This window comes from Hyla sarda, chromosome 3 (genome assembly GCF_029499605.1).
Source record: "Hyla sarda isolate aHylSar1 chromosome 3, aHylSar1.hap1, whole genome shotgun sequence".
Taxonomy (NCBI): domain Eukaryota; kingdom Metazoa; phylum Chordata; class Amphibia; order Anura; family Hylidae; genus Hyla; species Hyla sarda.
The window spans coordinates 131873950-131897047 of NC_079191.1; the positions used below are offsets into that span (position 1 = coordinate 131873950).

At 43.6% G+C, this 23098-nt stretch overlaps 1 protein-coding gene across 6 annotated transcripts in view; it reads left to right on the top strand.

The window, feature by feature from the left end:
• SCHIP1 (schwannomin interacting protein 1) overlaps positions 1-23098 on the top strand; it is a 526606-nt gene that overhangs the window by 455560 nt on the left and 47948 nt on the right. Inside the window, exon 1 of one of the 6 annotated variants that reach the window (XM_056565057.1) lies at positions 15405-15733. The exons of the other annotated variants lie outside the window; for them this stretch is intronic. Within the exon in view, the coding sequence (XP_056421032.1) occupies positions 15704-15733 (30 nt within the window). The 5' untranslated portion in view covers positions 15405-15703. Of the gene's footprint in view, positions 1-15404; positions 15734-23098 lie in introns of those variants that run through there. 6 annotated transcript variants of the gene reach the window in all.

Here is a 23098-nt window from a genome sequence, read left to right on the forward strand (position 1 = left end):
ATTACTGAAATCAGTCGCTTTCTATAACCATCAATAAGCTTCTTACACCTCTCAGCCAGAATGTTGGACCACTCTTCCTTTCCAAACTGCTGGAAGGACGCCTTTTCCCAACAGCAATTTTAAGATCTCTCCACAGGTGTTCAATGGGATTTAGATATGGACTCATTGCTGGCCACTTCAGAACTCTCCAGTGCTTTGTTGCCATTCATTTCTGGGTGCTTTTTGATGTATGTTTGGGGTCCTTGTCCTGCTGGAAGACCTAAGATCTTGGACGCAAACCCAGCTTTCTGACACTGGGCTGTACAGTGCGACCCAAAATCCGTTGGTAATCCTCAGATTTCATGATGCCTTGCGCACATTCAAGGCACCCAGTGCCAGAGGCAGCAAAACAACCCCAAAACATCATTGAACCTCCACCATATTTCACTGTAGGTACTGTGTTCTTTTCTTTGTAGGCCTCATTCTGTTTTCAGTAAACAGTAGAATGATGTGCTTTACCAAAAAGCTCTAACTTGGTCTCATCTGTCCACAAGATGTTTTCCCAGAAGGATTTTGGCTTACTCAATTTCATTTTGGCAAAATGTAGTCTTGCTTTTTTATGTCTCTGGGTCAGCAGTGGGGTCCTCCTGGGTCTCCTGCCATAGCGTTCCATTTCATTTAAATGTCGACGGATAGTTCGCGCTGACACTGATGCTCCCTGAGCCTGCAGGAGAGCTTGAATATCTTTGGAACTTGTTTGGGGCTGCTTATCCACCATCCGGACTATCCTGCATTGACACCTTTCATAAATTTTTCTCTTCCGTCCATGCCCAGGGAGATTAGCTGCAGTGCCATGGGTTGCAAACTCCTTGATAATGTTGCGCACTGTGGACAAAGGCAAATCTAGATCTCTGGAGATGGACTTGTAATCTTGAGATTGTTGATATTTTTCCACAATTTTGGTTCTCAAGTCCTCAGACAGTTCTCTTTTCCTCTTACTGTTGTCCATTCTTAGTGTGGCACACACAGATACACAATGCAAAGACTAAGTGAACTTCTCTCCTTTTTAGCAGCTTTCAGGTGTGATTTTTATATTGCCCACACCTGTTACTGCCCCAGGTGAGTTTAAAGGAGCATCACATGCTTGATGCAATGTTATTTTTCCACTATTTTGAAAGGGTGCCAATAATTTTGTCCAGCCCATTTTTGGAGTTTGGTGTGATATTATGTCCAATTTGCTTTTTTTCCTCCCTTTTTTGGTTTAGTTTCAATACAAACAAAGGGAATAAACATGTGTCTAGCAAAACATGTGTTACTGCAATCCTTTTCTGTGAGAAATACTTCATTTTCTAGAAAAATTTCAGGGGTGCCAACATTTCTGCACCAGATGTTTCCAGCGCGGAAATTCTGCTTCGTCAACAGCGCAGCAGAATCCCAATGAAATCAATGGGACTCTGCTGCTGTGGGATCTCTGAATTCTGCACAGAAATTCCGTTATGTGAACAGAGTCTTACACTTCAAGACCTTATTTAGATTTAAATCACCATTCAAATCCAATACTGGATTCAGTAGTGGGAAAAGTATCTGCGTATATGTGTGAATATTGATAGAGAAGGTGAACCCACACAACATAACACTACAATACTGTTCCTAATAGAGATATGAACAGGCAGGCCATGTAATGAGAATATCTCGGTGGAGCCTCAAGCTTTGGGCCAAATGGGACAACCCCTTTTTTAAATAAAGATTGGCATCAGTCAGCTGATCAGTGCAGGAACGGCAGCTAATTCCATCCCGCAATAACAGTTCACTTTCAAAGTGATCATATCCTAGTATAGAATTAGTAAAGAATACTTTTTAGTTTTTTTTTTTTTTTTTGTACAATAAAGGGTGTTTTTAAACCTTCATTCATGCAAGAAAGTTAGTGTAAATGTATACTAGTCATCAAGGGAGACTGTGTGACTACTACTATTCTAGGACATGTACAGTGATCCCTCAACCTACAATGGCCTCAACATACAATAGTTTCAACATACGATGGTCTTTTCTGGACCATTGTAACTTGAAACCAGACTCAACATACAATTCATGATATATCGGTACCCAGGACTGTATCCATAACAAGGGGACATCCTCTATGTCTCATTCTCAGATGAGAATTCTTTACTGTAAGAGCGGTAAGACTGTGTCGATCTCAATAAAAGAGTTCAAAAGGCGCCCGGATACATTTCTAAAGAGTTAAAGGGGTACTCCGGTGGAAAACATCAACTGGTGCCAGAAAGTTAAACAGATTTGTAAATGACTTCTATTTTAAAATCTTTACCCTTCCAGTACTTTTTAGCAGCTGTATGCTACAAAGGAAATTCTTTTCTTTTTGAAATTCTTTTTTGTCTTGTCCACAGTGCTCTCTGCTGACACCTCTGTCCATGTCAGCAACTGTCCAGAGCAATATAGGATTGTAGGGGTGTGAAAAAAAAAAAAAAAAAACTACTTGTCCAAGGGACTAAAGAGGAACACAATCTACTTGTCCCTCAAGAAAATCCACTTGTCCTGGTAGATAAAATAATTTCAACCAAAATAATACGATTCACCCCACTAGACCACCAGGGATGGTTATAAGATCCTTTTAGACACTGTTGTCAACTTAGACAGCGGTGATCTAATGGTTTAATAGCGGCCACGGTGATCGCAGCATGCCAGGCTATTAGCGGAGGGAGAGCTGTAGCTCCTTTTACGCCCGCGGCAACCACAGAAAATTGCCCCACCCATCTGACCCCTATAACTCCAATTTTTCCATATACAGGGATGAGGGTAATCATGTGTGACATGATCTGTAGTTTTTATCGGAACTTTTATTTGGAAAGGGGCTTATTCACATATATACGCACTTCTTAAAATATTTTAATCACTATTCTTCAGTCTTCATAGGGACTTATATATAGAGTCTTTTGATTGGAAAACACTGAACACTGTATTACTGGGGGGGGGGGGGGGGTTCTGCTTCTCCAGTTTATGTAGTGCATTTTATTTACTCTAATTATGTGTCAGAAAATGCTGGAAGTTGCATTTAGTTAGTAGATAACTACAACTCCCAGCATGCCCTGATACAGCCTATGGTTGTGTGGATATTGCAGCATGTTGCACTGGATAGTACAGTTAAGGTTATTGTGTAACATGCTGGGAGTTGTAGTTTTGGTTTGTGTCAGCTGCAGAGCCATAGTCTGTGTCAAGGAATACTGGGAATTACAGTTAGTAACTACAACACCCAGCATGCCCTGATGCCGCCTATGGCTCTGCAGCTGACCCGAACCAACACTACAACTCCCAGCATGTTACACTTTATAGTTCTACAGTTTAGGTTACGGTGCAACATGCTGGAAATTGTAGTTTTGGTTTGGGCGTGCACCCGTGGGGCTCTTGGTCGGCGGGTGTGTATGAAGGGGGTGGGATTCTGGGGGTGTAATTTAGTGTGGGTAGCCAGAAGCCACTAAAAATAAATAAAATTAGATAGCACAACTGGCGGCAGCACTTGTCAGTCCGCCCCTGTACAAAACATACATGTATACACATATCATACATACACCAGCCACTGCCCCCTATATTATACATTACATACATACATCATACATAGACACATCGGGGGAGATTTATCAAAACCTGTCCAGAGGAAAAGTTGCTGAGTTGCTCATAGCAACCAATCAGATCGCTTCTTTCATTTTGCAGGGGCCTTTTCAAAAATGAAAGGAGCGATCTGATTGGTTGCCATGGGCAACACAGCAACTTTTTCTCAGGACAGGTTTTGATAAATCTCCCCCATCATACATACACCCGCCGCTGCTCCCCCCCCCCACATCATACATTACATACACACATCACACATATACCATACACACATCATATATACACATATACACTCACACCATAAATATACAACATACATATGCACACATCATACATACACCTGCCACTGCCCCCCATCATACATTACATACACACATCATATATACCCCTGCCACTGCCCCCTATATCATACATTACATACACACATCACCCATACACAAACACCATACACACATCATATACAGTATACACCTGCCACTGCCCCCTATATCATACATTACATACACAGACACCATACAGACATCATGACACATACACCATACATATGCACACATTATACATACACACCCCACATCATACACACATCACACATACCATACACACATCATATATACACATGACACATACACCATACATATGCACAGATTATACATACACCCGCCACTGATACACCCCACATCATACACACATCACACATACACGGACACCATACACATATACACTTCATATATACACCATACATATGCACACATCATACATACACCCGCCACTGATACACCCCCTAATTATACATTACATACATATACAACCACCCTTCCTGCCGCCTGCATGCTCGGCCTCCTCACCTGAGCCGGTGTGAGGTGAAATCGTGCAGTGCAGTCTCCTCACACAGGTCCTCTCCCGCTCTGTATTTTGCCCCGTGAATACTTGAAACCTCCCCGTGATAAGTGAGGTCCTGTGTAGACAGAGCGGGGGAGGGGAGAGGCTGTGTGTGTGTGTGGGGGGGGGGGGGGGAAGCTGTGTACGTCCTCATTCTCCCCCTGTCTTCCTGTGCTATGCAGAGCTGCGCTCTCCATCCTCCGGAAGGGGGGATGAGGGGGCGTGGCTTAATCATCTCCTGCAGACCGTCCTCGGGCCCTGCCCTCGCTCCTGAGATCCCCTCACACCGGCTGGGGGGCTCTGAGCAGCGGCCCCCGGCTACTGAAATCAGCTGGGGGCCGCCGCCCCCTCCATACACCCTGAGCGCCGGTGTGAGGTGCAGACTTGCATCGGCTCCTGCACCTCACACCGGCATTAAAGAAAAATAAGGGAGAAGTCTGTCTGTCCCTGCTAGCCCGATACAGGGCTAAATCTATCAAAAAAAAAAAAAAACTGCCCCGTGCCCAAAACTACTTGTCCCGGGCGTCGGGCGATAGGATTTCCACATCCCTGGATTGCAATGGGGATTTTCTCCTGCTATGGACAGTTCCTGATACAGGCATCAGGTGACAGAAGAGAGCACTGTGGACAAAAAAGATATTTAAAAAGAAAAGAGTTACGTCTGTAGCATACAGCTGCTAAAAAGTACTGGAAGGGTAAAGATTATTTAATAGAAGTCATTTACAAATCTGTTTAACTTTCTGGCACGAGTTGATTTAAAATAAAAATGTTTCCACCGGAGTACCCCTTTAAATTAGTAGAGATTATAGTCACTAGATTCTGGACACAGCTTGTTGATCAGGGGATTTATTCTAATGCCAGATCTGGAGTCGGGAAGTAATTTTCTCCCTAAAATACGGATAAGTGGCTTCTATCTCATGGGGTTTTATAACTTTCCTCTGGATCAACACTATAGTGTAAAAGGCTGAATGGATGGACTTATGTCTTTGTTCAGACTTACAAATTATGAAAATATTAGTCACATTTTTAAAGGGAAAACAAGGTAGGTGAGTAACTTCTATAGTAAGCCTTTCTGGTCATTTTTGCATGATGATGTCACCAGTTCAGGAGGAAATCCTGACTCATTGCCTGTTCCTGAACCTGATGTCAGTCTGAGTAATTCCTTCTTAGGATATTTTCTCATATCATTTCCTGTACAGCTGGATAATTATTAAATTATCAGAATTTTGGATTAGGTAAATACTTTAAGGTTTAGTCATGAGTGGTATCCTCCGTTTTTAGGGTGCATCCTAAAATATTATATTAGAAAAGGAGGAAAAAATAGCTTAAAGAAGTAGTCCAATATCAAAAAATGTAGCCCGATCTCCCGCCCGGTGCCCCGGCTCTCGGAATGAATGCAGTGTGTCGACCACGTCACGAAGCTGTGGCAGAGACACCACTCTGTGCATCTCTATGGGAGAGATGGAATCCTCGACTCTTCCATAGAGATACATGGAGAGGGTGTGTTGGGCACCACTTTGGGTGGTAATCGACAAGCCTTCATTAATGAGGACAGCAGGGTGCTGTGGGGAGGGAGTCCCAGCAGTCACACCGCCCGCGATCTGACACGGTAGGGCACAATGGTACACAACGATGCATTGCATCCTGAGAGTGGCATTGGGTGTGCCATATGAACTGTACAAACGATCTAGGGCCTATGTTGCAAAGAAAATGCAGTATGTATAGCAGTGTTTCCCAAACAGGGTGCCTCGAGGTGTTGCAAAACTACAACTCCCAGCATGCCCGGACAGCCAAAGGCTGTCCGGGCATGCTGGGAGTTGTAGTTTTGCAACACCTCGAGGCACCCTGTTTGGGAAACACTGATGTATAGGATGTAAACATTGAATGAAATCCCCTTCACCCAAGCCTTGGCATGGGGTTTTATCCGCTAACATTGTATATACAGTCATGGCCGTAAATGTTGGCACCCCTGAAAATGAAGTATTTCTCACAGAAAATGATTGCAGTAACACATGTTTTGCTATACACATGTTTATTCCCTTTGTGTGTATTGGAACTAAACCAAAAAAGGGAGGGAAAAAAAGCAAATTGGACATAATGTCACACCAAACAAAAAATGGGCTGGACAAAATTATTGGCACCCTTTCAAAATTGTGGAAAAATAAGATCCTTTAAACTCACCTGGGGGCAAGTAACAGGTATGGACGATATAAAAATCCCACCTGAAAGCAGATAAAAAGGAGAGAAGTTCACTTAGTATTTGCATTGTGTGTCTGTGTGCGCCACACTAAGCATGGACAACAGAAAGAGAAGAGAACTGTTTGAGGACTTGAGAACCAAAATTGTGGAAAAATATCGAAAATTTCAAGGTTACAAGTCCATCTCCAGAGATCTAGATTTGCCTTTGTACACAGTGCACAACATTATCAAGAAGTTTGCAACCCATGGCACTGTACCTAGTCTCCCTGGGCATGGACGGAAGAGAAAAATTGAACACAGGATAGTCTGGATGGTGGATAAGCAGCCCCAAACAAGTTCCAAAGATATTCAAGCTGTCCTGCAGGCTCAGGGAGCATCAGTGTCAGCGCGAACTATCCATCGACATTTAAATGAAATGAAACACTATGGCAGGAGACCCAGGAGGACCCCACTGCTGACACAGAGACATAAAAAGCAAGACTACATTTTGCAAAAAGGAACTTGAGTAAGCCAAAATCCTTCTGGGAAAATGTCTTGTAGACCAATAAGACCAAGATAGAGCTTTTTGGTAAGCCCCAAATTCAACTGTTTACCGAAAACGGAATGAGGCCTACAAAGAAAAGAACACAGTACCTACAGTGAAATATGGTGGAGGTTCAATGAAGTTTTGGGGTTGTTTTGTTGCCTCTGGCACTGGGTGCCTTGAATGTGTGTAAGGCATCATGAAATCTGAGGATTACCAACTGATTTTGGGTCGCACTGTACAGCCCAGTGTCAGAAAGCTGGGTTTGCGTCTGAGACCTTGGGTCTTCCAGCAGGACAATGACCCCAAACATACGTCAAAAAGAACCAAGGAATGAATGGCAACAAGGTGCTGGAGAGTTTTGAAGTGACCAGCAATGAGTCCAGATCTAAATCCCATTGAACACCTGTGGAGAGATCTTAAAATTGCTGTTGGGAAAAGCTGCCCTTCCAATAAGAGAGACCTGTAGTAGTTTGCAAAGGAAAAGTGGTCCAACATTCCGGCCGAGAAGTGTAAGAAGCTTATTGATGGTTATAGGGAGTGACTGATTTCAGTTATTTTTTCCAAAGGGTGTGCAACCAAATATTAAGTTGAGGGTGCCAATAATTTTGTCCAGCCCATTTTTGGAGTTTGGTGTGACATTATGTCCGATTTGCTTTTTTCCCTCCCTTTTTTTGGTTTAGTTCCAATACGCACAAAGGGAATAAACATGCGTATAGCAAAACATGTGTTACTGCAATCCTTTTCTGTGAGAAATACTTCATTTTCTAGAAAGATTTCAGGGGTGCCAACATTTACAGCCATGACTGTAAAGTAATAAAAACACAATATATAGTCTTAAAAGATATGTAACACATACAGTATAATTCTGTCTAGTTAGTGAATACGAAATTATAGAAATAATCATTAAAGTCGTGAATACTGCTCTGTACATGCATATACATCATTTAGCCCATGGCATGTGTAATTTATATGCATTTCACATCTGTTTTGTGCAGTCGACTGACACCAAACCACATGCAGTGATGTATCGGAGATAACTGCATGTATATCTGCCACCAGCTACATCTGTAGTTTGTAGACCAGGGTTTCCAAACCAGGGTGCCTCCAGCTGTGGCCAAACTACAACTCTCAGCATGCCGGGAGTTGTAGTTTGACCACAGCTGGAGGCACCCTGGTTGGGAAGCACTGGTGTAGACGTTCTTATGTCAGGTTTACATGCAGTGATGCAAAGCATTTGCATTTGTTTTGCCATTAGCCGTGCAGCTGCTACCATGTAGGCTAAAGTCTATATACACAGCAAGTCCATAGGGGGTGCTGCTATATAGACATGAATGTGTTAACAAATACATCATCTAAATCCAACTGGAGGTGTTAGTTTAGCTTCAGGACTACATTGCAGGTAAACACAAACCCTTTTAGTGCTGGACCAAGTGAATACTGTTCATTAGGGTATCTTTTTTTTTTACTTTTTTCATGTAGAATTTTTTTACAAAAAGTTGTGATATTGGCACAAATGTAAAAATGATCAATATTACTAATAAAGACACTCGTACAATGAATAGGTTCTTCTTAAAGGGGCAGTCCACTGAATTATTATTATTATTTTTTATTATTATTATTCAACTGGTGCCAGAAAGTTAAACAGATTTGTAAATTACTTCCATTTAAAAATCTTAACCCTTCCAGTACTTATCAGCTGTTCTTTTCTTTTTGAATTTCCTTTCTGCCTGACAACAGTGCTCTGTGCTGACACCTCTGTCCATGTCAGGAACTGTTCAGAGTAGGATAGGTTTTCGATGGGGATTTGCTCCTACTCTGGACAGTTCCTGACACGGACACAGGTGTCAGCACAGAGCACTGCACAGAACACAAAAGAAAAGAACTTCCTCTGGAGCAAACAGCATCTTTAAAAGTACCCCTTTAAAGCGCAATTGTCATCAAATCTGGGCCATATAACCTACACACAGCCTCTTTACAGATTGTGTATTAGGCAGTGTCTTTAACTTCTGTGTGCCGTCTTTTATTACCCCCAAAAAACTGTTTTGATGGAAGCCGCACACAGTCGGATAGGCGTGGCCGGGGTTCGCAAAGCCCCACCGCCACCACGCCTATCCCCTGCACGTCAGTGCTGGGACCGCTGTGTGATTGACACACAGGTCCCAACGCATGCGCATCTTAGCTTATCCCCCGTGTGCGCCGCGGCGTGTGTCGTCATGGCAAGTGCTCGCTCCCCCAGGGAACGCTCGCTCCGGCCGCCTACCTCCTCAGTGCGCATGCCCAGTGCTAGAGGCAGGGACCGCGCTTCCTCTCTGCCTCTAGGTATTGGGAATAGAAGCAACAGAGCGCGTGTCTCCGGTCACCGGCACAGCAAGTAGAAAGAAGAGGATAGCGGGCACAATTAGATATTTAGTAATAATAAAGATGCACAACTGAATAATTTTTTTTGAACAGCAGAGCATGACGACACACGCTGCGGCACGCACGGGGGATAAGCGAAGGGGCGCATGCGTTGGGACCTGTGTGTCAATCACACAGCAGTCCCAGCGCTGACGTGCAGGGGATAGACATGGTGGTGGCGGGGCATTGCGAACCCCGGCCACGCCTATCCGACTGTGTGCGGCTTCCATCAAAACAGTTTTTTGGAGTAATAGAGGATGGCGTGCGTTCACACGCTATTTGTTTTTGCGGGTTTTCCGCTGCGTGTTTGAAAGGGGGCGGGCTCCTCTCGGCTGTCCGCAGCAGATTTTCCACAGAGGAATTTACGCTGTGGAAAATCCGCCGCAACCCCATTGAAGTCAGTAGGGACTGCTGTGGATTTTCCGCAGCATAAATTTTGTTGCCGGAAATCTGCTGCGGACAGCCGAGAAGAGCCCGCCCACTTTCAAATACACAGCGGAAAAATCCGCAAGAACAAATACCGTGTGAACGCACCCTATTGCACAATCTGCACACAGTACAGAGGCTGTGTGTAGGTTATATGGCCCAGATTTGATGACAGTTGCGCTTTAAAAACACTTCCTAGTGGCATATTGGATTTCTCATTTGCCTTTGGCACAGCAGCAAGTGATTGTGGCATAGATTCTTATAGATAGACCCAATCAGGGTGCCTCCAGCTGCTGCAAAGCTACAAATTCCAAAAACTGTCTGGGCATGCTGGGAGTTGTAGTTTTGCAACAGCTGGAGGCACCCTGGTTGGGAAACACGGACCTAGGTCAGGATACTGGAATCAATCCATGACTATGCGACCCTTGCAGCTTGGTGCATTTTACTGCGGAAAATGTCCTTCTGCCATAGGGTAAACTTGTAATGATGTAAAGTGATGAACTTGGAGATAAGCCCTACTGTCCGAATGCATCCTCAAGTATCTAAGGGCCTCTCACATGATTATACCATCTCCTCTAGCCTGAACTGTTGGCATCTGAGAGAAAAGGATTCATCCATTTATGCTACTTGTGCCAAAGGAAGATGGTGATGTAGCTGTAGGGGGCTGGTCAGAGGCGGTGACATCACTCAGGGGGTGGGGCCAGACCTTAGAGACAAGGTCCAACCAAACCTCCTGAGGCAGCAAACAATGATGTTTTATCTCGGAAGAGAGGGAGGAGCCAGGGAGCTGCTGAGACAATACTGCACTTACAATGAAAGGGCTACACAACTATCTGTCATGGGTGAAACACACAAAAGCATGCTGAAGCCAGTAAAATATGTAATAACATTATATTAGAAAGTTATATAAATGAATACCCCATTAAAGTCAGAAATTACTGAAAATATGTAATCACTATAGCTGGGGGTCAGCGTTAATAGCCAACATATGGTGATCGCCACGACCTTCTATTAACCCTTTAGATCACTGCTGTCAATTGTGCCTTTATCCTCTCCCTGGTGGTCCAGTGGGGTGGATCGCCCCCTCCCCCCTGCAGCATGATCGGGGGGGGGGATTCACTGCTGAGGTAACCTCTCCTGTAGTGCCAGCTCCTGCACTACTTTATCGATTGAGCGCAGAGCTCACAGATCAATGTGGTTCTTTGGAACCACATTGATCTGTATGAGGAATCAAATGATTCCTCCTAAAAGTCCCCTAAGTGGACTAAAAGTGTGGAAAAAAAAGTTTAAAAAAAGTTTAGATACACACTTATTAAAAGTTTAAATCACCCCCTTTTCCCAAATTCCATTTATAAAATTTATAATCATAATAAAAATAAACAAATGTTGTATCGCCGTGTGCATAAATGTCCGAACTATAAAAATATATAATTAATTAAACCGCATGTTCAATGGCGTATGTGCAAAAAAATTCCAAAGTCCAAAATAGCGTATTTTTGCTCACTTTTTATACCATAAAAAAATGAATAAAAAGCAATCAAAAAGTCTGATCAAAACAAAAATGGTACTGATAAAAACTTCAGATCATGGCGCAAAAAATGAGCCCCATACCGGCCCGGCCCATACTCGAAAAAAGGGTCAGAAGAGGACAATTTTAAATGTATTAATTTCCATGCATGTAGTTATGATTTTTTCCAGAAGTACGACAAAATCAAACCTTATAAGTAGGGGATCATTTTAATTGTATGGACCTACAGAATAAAGATAGTGTCATTTTTACCAAAAAATGTACTGCGTAGAAATGGAAGCCTCCAAAATTTACAAAATGGCGTTTTTTCTTCAATTTTGTCGTACAATGATTTTTTTTCCGTTTCAACATAGGGGAAAATGACTGATGTCATTACAAAGTAGAATTGGTGGCGCAAAAAAAAAAAAGCCCTCATATGGTTTTTTAGGTGCAAAATTGAAAGGGTTATGATTTTTAAAAGCTAAGGAGGAAAAAACGGAAGTGCAAAAAATGGAAATATGCTTAGTCCTTAAGGGGTTAAGGACATGAATTATCACACGAAAATATGTGTAGCCGCAAGTGCGACAAAGATGAGCAAAAAAAAAAAGCTCTACCTGCAATAAAAAAAAATTCTCCTTTCTAGGCCTCATATCCATGAGCATAATGCATAGCTCATATATACTGTGCTATATGGGTGTGTACACAAGGACCCACTGAAATGTATTTACATTGTATTCAGTGTTTTATGAATTCCACATCCTCTCCTGTACATTAGGTCCTTAAAGGGGTATTCCAGGCCAAAACTTTTTTTTATATATCAACTGACTCCGGAAAGTTGAACAGATTTGTAAATTACTTCTATTAAAAAAATCTTAATCCTTCCAATAGTTATTAGCTTCTGAAGTTGAGTTGTTGTTTTCTGTCTAACTGCTCTCTGATGACTCACGTCCCGGGAGCTGTGCAGTTCCTATGGGGATATTCTCCCATCATGCACAGCTCCCGGGACGTGACATCATCATTGAGCAGTTAGACAGAAAACTTCAGAAGCTAATAACTATTGGAAGGATTAAGATTTTTTAATAGAAGTAATTTACAAATCTGTTTAACTTTCCAGAGCCAGTTGATATATACTGTATAAAAAAAAGGTTTTGCCTGGAATACCCCTTTAAGTTTACAGATGCTATGTTGCATTATGGGTAATATTTCTCTATCTGGTTTTCTCGATTCCCGGTTAATGTTCAGATTCTTTTATTTTCTAACCCACAGGGCAGAACGACTTTGGAATCTGTTGTGGGTAGTTGTGCCACTTTTTTGTGCAATATTTTTTTTTTCTTTTACGAAAGCAAATCTTTTCCTGGCGTGTGGGTAGCTGTTCCCAGGCAGTGCAGGCTGTGCCAGTAGAAGCGCCATGTGTACACATTCCATCACTGTGCACCAGAAGCCTCACATCCCCACTGTTGTGTGGGTTTAGCAGGCTGACAATAGCCCCGTCACAGCCAATGGGAGAGGGGCCATTTGTAAAGGCCTATTGTAGGCATTGTTTAGTCAGTGCAGTTCAGACTGTATTGGAATGTGCGCTGTTCCGTGTGAAAGGCTGAAGTGATTTTCTAAAGAAATCTTCTTGTATACGTTGTGAGGGGCGACAGCTGACTGTATTTGGCAGCCCACAATACCTTGGCAAGGCTTTAGCATTACGTCTGAATCCCAATGACACTCTTTAGAGATACTAATTCTAATCTTATCTTTATATTTTTTTGTACATTACTTCCATTTTGCAAGGCGATGAAGCGGGATGTGATACTGTTGCTGCCAAAGGCGAAGTGAACAGCGACATTCACTAACAATTAGAAGAGGGACCTAGAAAGTGCGGCACAGTGGAGTGGAAAAGACCGAGGATGCCAGCCGGGTTACGTAACATAGCTGTGGCTCTTAACATGTAGTTCGCCCCCGAATTAAACCTCAATTCTTAACACAGAAAGAATGTTCTTGGCATCAAGGTAGAAATAATTGGCAAAGTGCCATCTTTCTGGGGGTATGTGTACGCACATTATTTTGGTCCGCATTTTGGTCAGTATTTTGTCCGAAACACCGAAATCTTTCCATAATAGTTTTCCTTTTTTTATCAGTTCCATTCTTGTTTTTGGTAAAAAAATAAATAAAATGCTGATCAAAATACTATGTTTGTACTTATTTAATGCAGTGTTTCCAAAGCAAGGTGCCTTCAGCTGTTGCAAAACTACAACTCCCAGCATGCCCAGACTGCTTTTGGCTACATTTATTACACTATTTTGCTTTACAATGCCATAATAGTTATATTTGAACCTAAGTCCCCCATAACCTTATATGTTTGAACCAGTAACTTTCCAAGAATTAACTATTTCTTGTCCAATCCACTTTAGAATATTTCCTATCCTTTACAGACTTGCACCATTGCTTTCTGATAAGCATCTCTATAGACAGTTCCAAAATACTATATTTGTACTAAGTTAATGCAGTGCATAATCTGTGGCAAATGGTACATTATCCGTAGCCTTTTAAATAATAAAACATGAATCCATTTTCTTTACTCTCTTTTGTTTACATTTCTTGCACTAGTTACATTACAAGGTGATAATATTTATATTCGACCCTAAATCCCCGATAACCCTATACAGTGATCCCTCAACTTACAATGGCCTCAACATACAATAGTTTCAACATACAATGATCTTTTCTGGACCATTGTAAGTTGAAACCAGACTCAACATACAATACTACAGACAGTCCAGATCTGCAAAACCAGTCAATGGCTCGAAGAACCGACCAATCCGAATAGGCATTCACTGATAAAACCCCTGTATTACGTATGCACTGATGTCTGGAAGCGCCCCCTACAGTACAGGGAGGTATTACATGTTCTGCACTCTTTACCTGTATTACTGAAGCGTATGCACTGACTGGTGTCTGGAAGCGCCCCCTACAGTACAGGGAGGTATTACATGTTCTGTACTCTTTACCTGTATTACTGAAGCGTATGCACTGACTGGTGTCTGGTAGCGCCCGCTACAGTACAGGGAGGTATTACATGTTCTGTACACTTTACCTGTACCAGGGTTACCTGCTCCTTTGGACACCAGGTGAGGTCGGCTCTATGTTAATTTTTTAGGACATTGCCTGTACTGTACAGGACCTTGAAGAAGCTCCTGTCCTCTACATAGACCAGTGTTTCCCAACTATGGTGCCTCCAGCTGTTGCAAAACTACAACTCCCAGTGTGCCTGGGAGTTGTAGTATTGCAACAGCTGGAGGCTCCCTGCTTGGGAAACACTCACATAGACCATGATTTACAGCTCCCAGCAGATCTTTCTTACTTTTATATGTAAGGATTTGCTTTATCTATATTAGTTATCTACTTTTTTTTTCTTTCATTCTCACTTTTTCCTATTTTTGGATGACATTTTGGGGGCTTCAGAACCAATTACCGGGTTTCCATAGAGTTCTGGTCTCAACATACAATGGTTTCAACATACAATGGTCGTCCCAGAGCCAAATAATATTGTAACTTGAGGGACCACTGTACTCTTGAACCCGTAACTTTCCAAGCTTTACATATTTCTTGCCCAAACCACTTTAGAATATTTCCAAATCCCATACAGACTTGCACCAATCACTTTCTGGTAATTGACAAGCATCTCTATAGACAGTTTGCTGTTAGCATCTCTCCAGGATGTTGACAGGGTTATTTATAGGTTTGCTTTTACCTCCCTGATATTTTATTTTGCTTCCTTCTCTTTTAATGAGCAAAAAAGAAAAAAAAAATGTTCCACACCAGTTCCCTGGCGACACGAGCCCCAGAAGGTCACACCAAGCCTCAGCCTTCTCTTTGTATCCCTGGAATAATTGGCCAATTGTGTAAGTGATGAGCTAGCCCTCCCTCCCCCATCTCTGTCCCAACTACATGTTATTATTAAGCCTCATCGCCCGTTCCCTTAGGAGACCAGCTCCGTTCGCCTTCTGTGGAGGGAGCAGTGCTATTGCGCAGGTTGGAACAGCACAGGCAGCATCCATTTTAATCTGCAGAAAGCCTCTCGCCCTGTAGGGCGTTCTTTCGGTCCCCCGTCTTCAGATGCAGTAATCCTTGTCTGGCATTTGCATCGTCTGCCATCTCTTCTTGCTGTATGATGCTCTGAGATGGTACACCAGGAAAATTGTGCATATCAGGTAAGGATGCGGCATCTCTGCTTCGCTATTCATCCATCGCAACGGCAAGGCCTGTGCATGGAGACTGCAGCGCGTGCTGTTATGTTGCCTCTGACATAACATCCATGCTTTCTGCCTTATCGCTGCTTCTATCTGCCTTACACGCCACGCAGCCTTTCCATTTCACCCTTCGGAATAATGTTTTTCCGGCCGCTAGCACTTTGAGGTAAGTCAGCCATGTGTGATGATATTAGAATTGTGTGGATATAGGACGGTATATATCGGAGGCATGTTGCGCTGCTTCTGTTTCATCAATATGTGTCCAGGATGTCATTACATATTTATGTGTTGAAGCCGTGAGGTATAGGTTATGCTTTGCATATTTATTCTGCTGGATCTTGAAAATAATTTTCATAGCTTAATACAGATAGGTATACTGAGAAGATTAGGAATCATAACAAACGTTTTATCTTTTTATTATGACATATATATATATATATATATATATATATATATATATATATCTATGACCCAAATCAAAGTTGTTGTTTTTTTTATACTTTACGTTTTTAGGAATTTTTCACCATTCTGTACATTGTCATTGAAACTTTTTGACCCCCCCCCCCCAACATTTACCCATCATTCAATTGCCAGTTGATGTGATGCATACAGATATTTCTCATTACAGATGCCGATTATGTAATATCAGAATTATAATCAAAAGCTGAGGGAACAAGTATGGCAGGACACAATATAAGAAGAAGAATTCTTTATTTATAGAGTGCACATAGATGCCACGGCGCTGTACACTGTTTACTTAAATTGGTCGCAGTCCCCACTGGGGCTCACAATCTAAATTCGCCTATCTGTATGTTTTAGAGAAGTGTTTCCCAACCAGGGTGCCTCCAGCTGTTGCAAAAGGACAACTCCCAGCATGCCTCCAGCTGTTGCAAAACACAACTCCCAGCATGCCTCCAGCTGTTGCAAAACTACAACTCCCAGCATGCCTCCAGCTGTTGCAAAACTACAACTCCCAGCATGCCTCCAGCTGTTGCAAAACTACAACTCCTAGCATGCTTCCAGCTGTTGCAAAACTACAGCATGCCTCCAGCTGTTGCAAAACTATAACTCCCAGCATGCCTCCAGCTGTTGCAAAACTACAACTCCCAGCATGCTTCCAGCTGTTGCAAAACTACAGCATGCCTCCAGCTGTTGCAAAACTATAACTCCCAGCATGCCTCCAGCTGTTGCAAAACTACAACTCCCAGCATGCCCGGACAGCCTTTGGCTGTCCGGGCATCCTGGGAGTTGTAGTTTTGCAACAGCTGGAGGCACAGTGGTTGAGAAACACTGTTTTAGAGTGTGGTAGGAAAGCAGAGTCCCGGGAGAATACTTGTTGCACGTGTCCTTGGGGGGGATTTGCACCTAGGACCCCAGCACTACAAGGCAACAGTGCTAACCACTAATCCACCGTGCATGGGTGGAGTAACGAATTATAAGGATTTTAGAGACTTTAGGGTACGTTCACACGCACAAATTTTTTTAGCGGGTTTTCCACTGCGTACTTGAAAGTGGGCGAGCTCTTCTCGGCTGTCCGCAGCAGATTTTCCGCGGAGGAATTTACGCTGGGGATAATCCGCCACAGTCCCTACTGACTTCAATGGGGCTTGCGGCGGATTTTTTTCGCAGTGTACATTCCACCGTGGAAAATCGGCTGCGAACAGCCGAGAAGAGCCCGCCCACTTTCAAATACGCAGCAGAAAACCCGCTAAAAAATCTGCGCGTGTGAACGTACCCTTAGGGAAGTATTTACCGAAAGGGAACCTGTCATCTGTATTATGTGGGCAGCATAAAACAGGTGTAGGGAGCAAGGTCCTGGAATACTATGGGACTATTTTTCAGGAGTGCAGATTTTTGCACAATAGGAAACCTGCTGTACAAGTGCATGGCTTTCCCAATTGCTGTGCAAAATGTATTTGTTTGTTTTATTTTTTATTTTGCGTAAATGACAGGAAGGGCAAAAAAGGTTGCACACTCCTAAGCCAACTGGTTACTGGGGCAAGTGATAAATTCAGCACCAGTCCAGTGCACCTGCTAACCCCGCCCTCTGGAAGTGCACCCGAAAAATGACAAAACCTGAATTTCAGCGCAAGTCAATGCGCAGAATAAAAGCACACTGCCCATTTTGCAGGTGCACACCAGCTGGTAAGTTCCCCCTTTTGCGGTCCCTACAGCTGCTGATCACCCAACCGCGTCTCTTCCTGTGTGCTGGCTAGGCAGATAGCAGTGGGGCGGTAATGGTGGATAGGAGGCGCGCCGCAATGATTAGTCACCCAGGTCACGGCGACTTTTTTAAACTATCATTTTTTTTAAGCCCCCACGTATTTTAGAGTAAAGCACCCAACACCTGTTGCATTCAGCCCACGGTTTGGTCAGTATAAAACAGGTGACAGGTTCCCTTCAAGACTGCTGTTTCATAAATATAAGATATTAGAGTAAGATATGGCAAACTTATTAGGAGTTTACAGCTTCTTGGTAAATTTAGACATAGAGATTCCGGTTCCAGGGCCCCACAGAGGATACAAAGCCGAAAAGTCATTATAACACTCACAAATGATGGGGGAGATTTATCAAAACCCGTGCAAAGGAAAAGTTACCCAGTTGCCCATAGCAACCAATCAGATCCCTTCTTTCATTTTGCAGAGGCCTTGCTGAAAATGAAAGAAGCGATCTGATTGGTTGCTATGGGCAACTGGACAATTTTCCTTTGCACAGGTTTTGATAAATCTCCCCCTATGTGTGAAACAATGTAGGTATAGCATTATTCCATCACAAACTGCCAACGTTTCGGCTGCATAATTACAGCCTCTCTCAAGCCCAGGGCTGCTGCGGTGATTTCTCTGCTTAAGATAGACAGATTGGTAAAGAGATAGAGAGATAGATAGGAAATAGATAGATAATGGAATAAAGAAAGAAAACCAAAATATCCGCAGCACACTGATTCCAAAGAAGTTCAAAAATGTATTCCAAAAACGTGAGTGTCAATAGCAACGTTTCGGCTAGCTCACCTAGCCATTCTCAATCTCAACGTTTTCTGCATTTATATGGACCCCTGACCCGGGACCGGACTCTGCGTGCACCACTACATATTTTTTTTGCTTTTGGATATGCTACTTCCCTACCTATTAGATAAAGGAATAGATAGATAGATGATAGATAGATAGATAGATAAAGACATAGACTGAGAGACAGATAGATATATATCCAAATAAAAGCAGTGACACTCCAAGTAGGTGAAAAAGGTGTTGTCTTTATTCACTTCATAGTGAGCTACGTTTCGGCAGCCTCACGCTGCCATTATCTAGCCGTAGGCTTGATAATGGCAGCGTGAGGCTGCCGAAACGTAGCTCACTATGGAGTGAATACAGACAACACTTTTTTCACCTACTTGGAGTGTCACTGCTTTTATTTGGATATCAAGGTTGGATATCTGACCCAGATCAACAACAGGAGGCACCCGTGCACCTTTTCTAGTGGAGTGCTGCTTTCTTCCTTCGAGTAGATAGATAGATACGAGAGAGAGAGAGAGAGAGAGAGATGAGATAATAGATATAAGATAGATCTACAGACAGACAGATGGTTAGGTAGATATGAGGTAGAACGATAGATAGATAGATACAGAGAGAGATACCGTAGATATTAGACAGAGATACACAGACTGACAGGTCAATCAATCTGAGATTGATAGACAGGCAGATAGTTAGATAGATAGATGATTGACAGATAAGAGAGAGATATTAGACATGAGATAGACATACATACATACAGACAGATAGGTAGATATGAAATAGATAGATAAATAAGTACCGTATATACTCGAGTATAGGCCGAGTTTTTCAGCACGATTTTTCGTGCTGAAAACACCCCCCTCGGCTTATACTCGAGTGAACTCCCCCACCCGCAGTGGTCTTCAACCTGCGGACCTCCAGAGGTTTCAAAACTACAACTCCCAGCAAGCCCGGGCAGCCATCGGCTGTCCGGGCTTGCTGGGAGTTGTAGTTTTGAAACCTCCGGAGGTCCGCAGGTTGAAGACCACTGCGGCCTTCAACATCATCCAGCCCCCTCTCACCCCCTTTAGTTCTGAGTACTCACCTCCGCTCGGCGCTGGTCCGGTCCTGCAGGGCTGTCCGGTGAGGAGGTGGTCCGGGCTGCTATCTTCACCGGGGAGGCCTCTTCTAAGCGCTTCGGGCCCGGCCTCAGAATAGTCACGTTGCCTTGACAACGACGCAGATACGTCGCTGTCAAGGCAACGGCTCTATTCCGGGCCGGAAGCGCGGAGAAGAGGCGCCCCCGGTGAAGATAGCAGCCCGGACCACCTCCTCACCGGACCACCTCCTTACCGGACAGCCCTGCAGGACCGGACCAGCGCCGAGCGGAGGTGAGTACTCAGAACTAAAGGGGGTGAGAGGGGGCTGGATGATGTTGAAGGCCGCAGTGGTCTTCAACCTGCGGACCTCCGGAGGTTTCAAAACTACAACTCCCAGCAAGCCCGGACAGCCGATGGCTGCCCGGGCTTGCTGGGAGTTGTAGTTTTGAAACCTCTGGAGGTCCGCATGTTGAAGGCCGCAGTGGTCTTCAACCTGCGGACCTCCGGAGGTTTCAAAACTACAACTCCCAGCAAGCCCGGACAGCCGATGGCTGCCCGGGCTTGCTGGGAGTTGTAGTTTTGAAACCTCTGGAGGTCCGCATGTTGAAGGCCGCAGTGGTCTTCAACCTGCGGACCTCCGGAGGTTTCAAAACTACAACTCCCAGCAAGCCCGGACAGCCGATGGCTGCCCGGGCTTGCTGGGAGTTGTAGTTTTGAAACCTCTGGAGGTCCGCAGGTTGAAGACCACTGAGGGCGAATGATGAGAAGAGGATAATGAAGGGGGGGGGGGTGTGGGGATGATGAAGGGGGGTGGGGATGATGAAGGGGGGGGGTGTGGGATGATTACAAGGGGATGATGAAGGGGGGATGTGTGGGATGATAAGGGGATGTGTGGGATGATGACAAGGGGATGATGAAGGGGGGATGTGTGGGATGATGACAAGGGGATGATGAAGGGGGGATGTGTGGGATAAGGGGATGTGTGGGATGATGACAAGGGGATGATGAAGGGGGGATGTGTGGGATAAGGTGATGTGTGGGATGATGACAAGGGGATGATGAAGGGGGGATGTGTGGGATGATGACAAGGGGATGATGAAGGGGGGATGTGTGGGATGATAAGGGGATGTGTGGGATGATGACAAGGGGATGATGAAGGGGGGATGTGTGGGATGATGACAAGGGGATGATGAGGATGTTAATGACGGGTCTGGATGATGACAGGGGGGGATGAGGTATTTCCCACCCTAGGCTTATACTCGAGTCAATAACTTTTCCTGGGATTTTGGGTTGAAATTAGGGGTCTCGGCTTATACTCGGGTCGGCTTATACTCGAGTATATACGGTAGATACAGAGAGATAGATACAGAGAGAAATAGATAGATATTAGACAGGGATATCAGAGATAGTTAGGTAGGTAGATAGATAGATAAATAGGTAGGTAGGTAGGTAGGTAGGAAGATGGATAGATAGATAGATATGATATTAGTGCCTGTTTTCTATAGATGTCATATAGCATGGTCTTTGGCTGTCTGTGAAAGGATCCAACTTCAGTGTTTCCCAACCAGGGAGCCCCCAACTTTTGCAAAACTACAGCTACCAGCAATGGCTGTCCGGGCATGTTGGGAGTTGTAGATTTGCAACAGCCAGAGGCCCCCTGGTTGGGAAACACTTACATAGGGAATCTTTGTGGCCATTGCCACTAGTTTCCAGTTACATAATTCTTTGTGAAGATGAAGTTGCTCGCCCCAGTCTATTTTAGAGCAGTTGCAAATATATTCCCATCACTTTGTTCGCAGGTTTTCCATAACAGCAGAGTCTCTGTGTCTTATGGCACCGATGAGCTTTTTGGTGTCAATGCCAGTCATCACGTCAGGCTGCTGTGAGTTTGTTCCTTCACTGTACTAGTACTTTTTATAGATGTGGTTTTTTGTAGGATTCTAATAGTCAGACGCACTTATCACTATAAAAAATCATCATGTATAATCTCAGGTAAATAATAGCTCCTTGGCAGCCTGGCACTGTTGTTTATCACTTTCAGGGACACAGACCCTTCATTTCAGGCTCTTATCCATTCCTTGACATTGAGAACAAATGGGTTTAATATTGTGGAGAGTGAAGGTGAAGTCAATCAATTGATTTTTAGCAAAACACATTTGTGGTCTGGGCCAAAATAACACTTTATATGTAGAGGTAAATGGTTGGCTTGGCTCCCTGTCAAGAGCATGAGAAATTAATGACGGGTGGGTGTCGTTGTGGAGAGCAAAGTCTGGTGACCAGGAGCAGGTGGTTGTACGCAGCAGTAGTGCTGGCGCTGGACACAGTAGGCGATGGGTGGAAATACATTAATAATATAATTGACTTTTTTGTCATTGGATGGTTGATTGGCATCCTTCAGTACATACATAACAAAAAAACTATTTCCTGGTTAATATCTTTGTCAGCCAGCCAAGCACTAAGCAGGGACATGCCCGAGGGCATAGATTTAGTCTAACATTTACATATACTTCCTGCTAATCAGTACGGAGGTAAGAGCTGGATCGTGGGCAGATTATTAATAGCAATTCTCCAGTAATGTAAGCAATGATTTTGCCTGCTAAGCTATGTAGTTCACTGATACAACTGAAGTTAGGTTCCTTGCACAGAAGACAATGTAGTATGTAATATATGCTTTTTAGATGAAACGTGAAAGCAACGCAGAAAATACCCTTTACTGACATACTCACAATCCATGACCCATGGATTTAATCCATGAAGTACTGGTGAGTGCCTCAAAAGTCCATTACAATTGAAGACTGGCCTGTGAAGTAGAGCACCATTGGAAAACAAACACACATTTGCATGTTTATTTTACACTTACTAACATACTACTGTTTTCTGACCTGCTTCCCTATGACACAGTCACTATTACTGTTGCCCTAACAGCAGGCTTAAAGGGTACCTCTCATCAAAAAAACTTTTGATGTATTATAGATTAATGTATGCAGAATAACTTTACAATTGCATGTTATTAAAAAATATGCTTCTTTCTATTTAATTTTCCACTTTGAAGAAATGACCACTAGGGGTCTCCCTACCAGTCCTGGCAGCAAGCATTTCAGACTCATGCTGGAGTCCTAAACACTACGAGCTGCCAGTCTGCTTTGTTCACAAAGGAGAACACTCAGAGCTGCCAGCCTGCTTTGTTCACAGCCTGTTTGGCTGTGAGCAAAGCAGGCTGGCAGCTCTGAGTGTTTAGG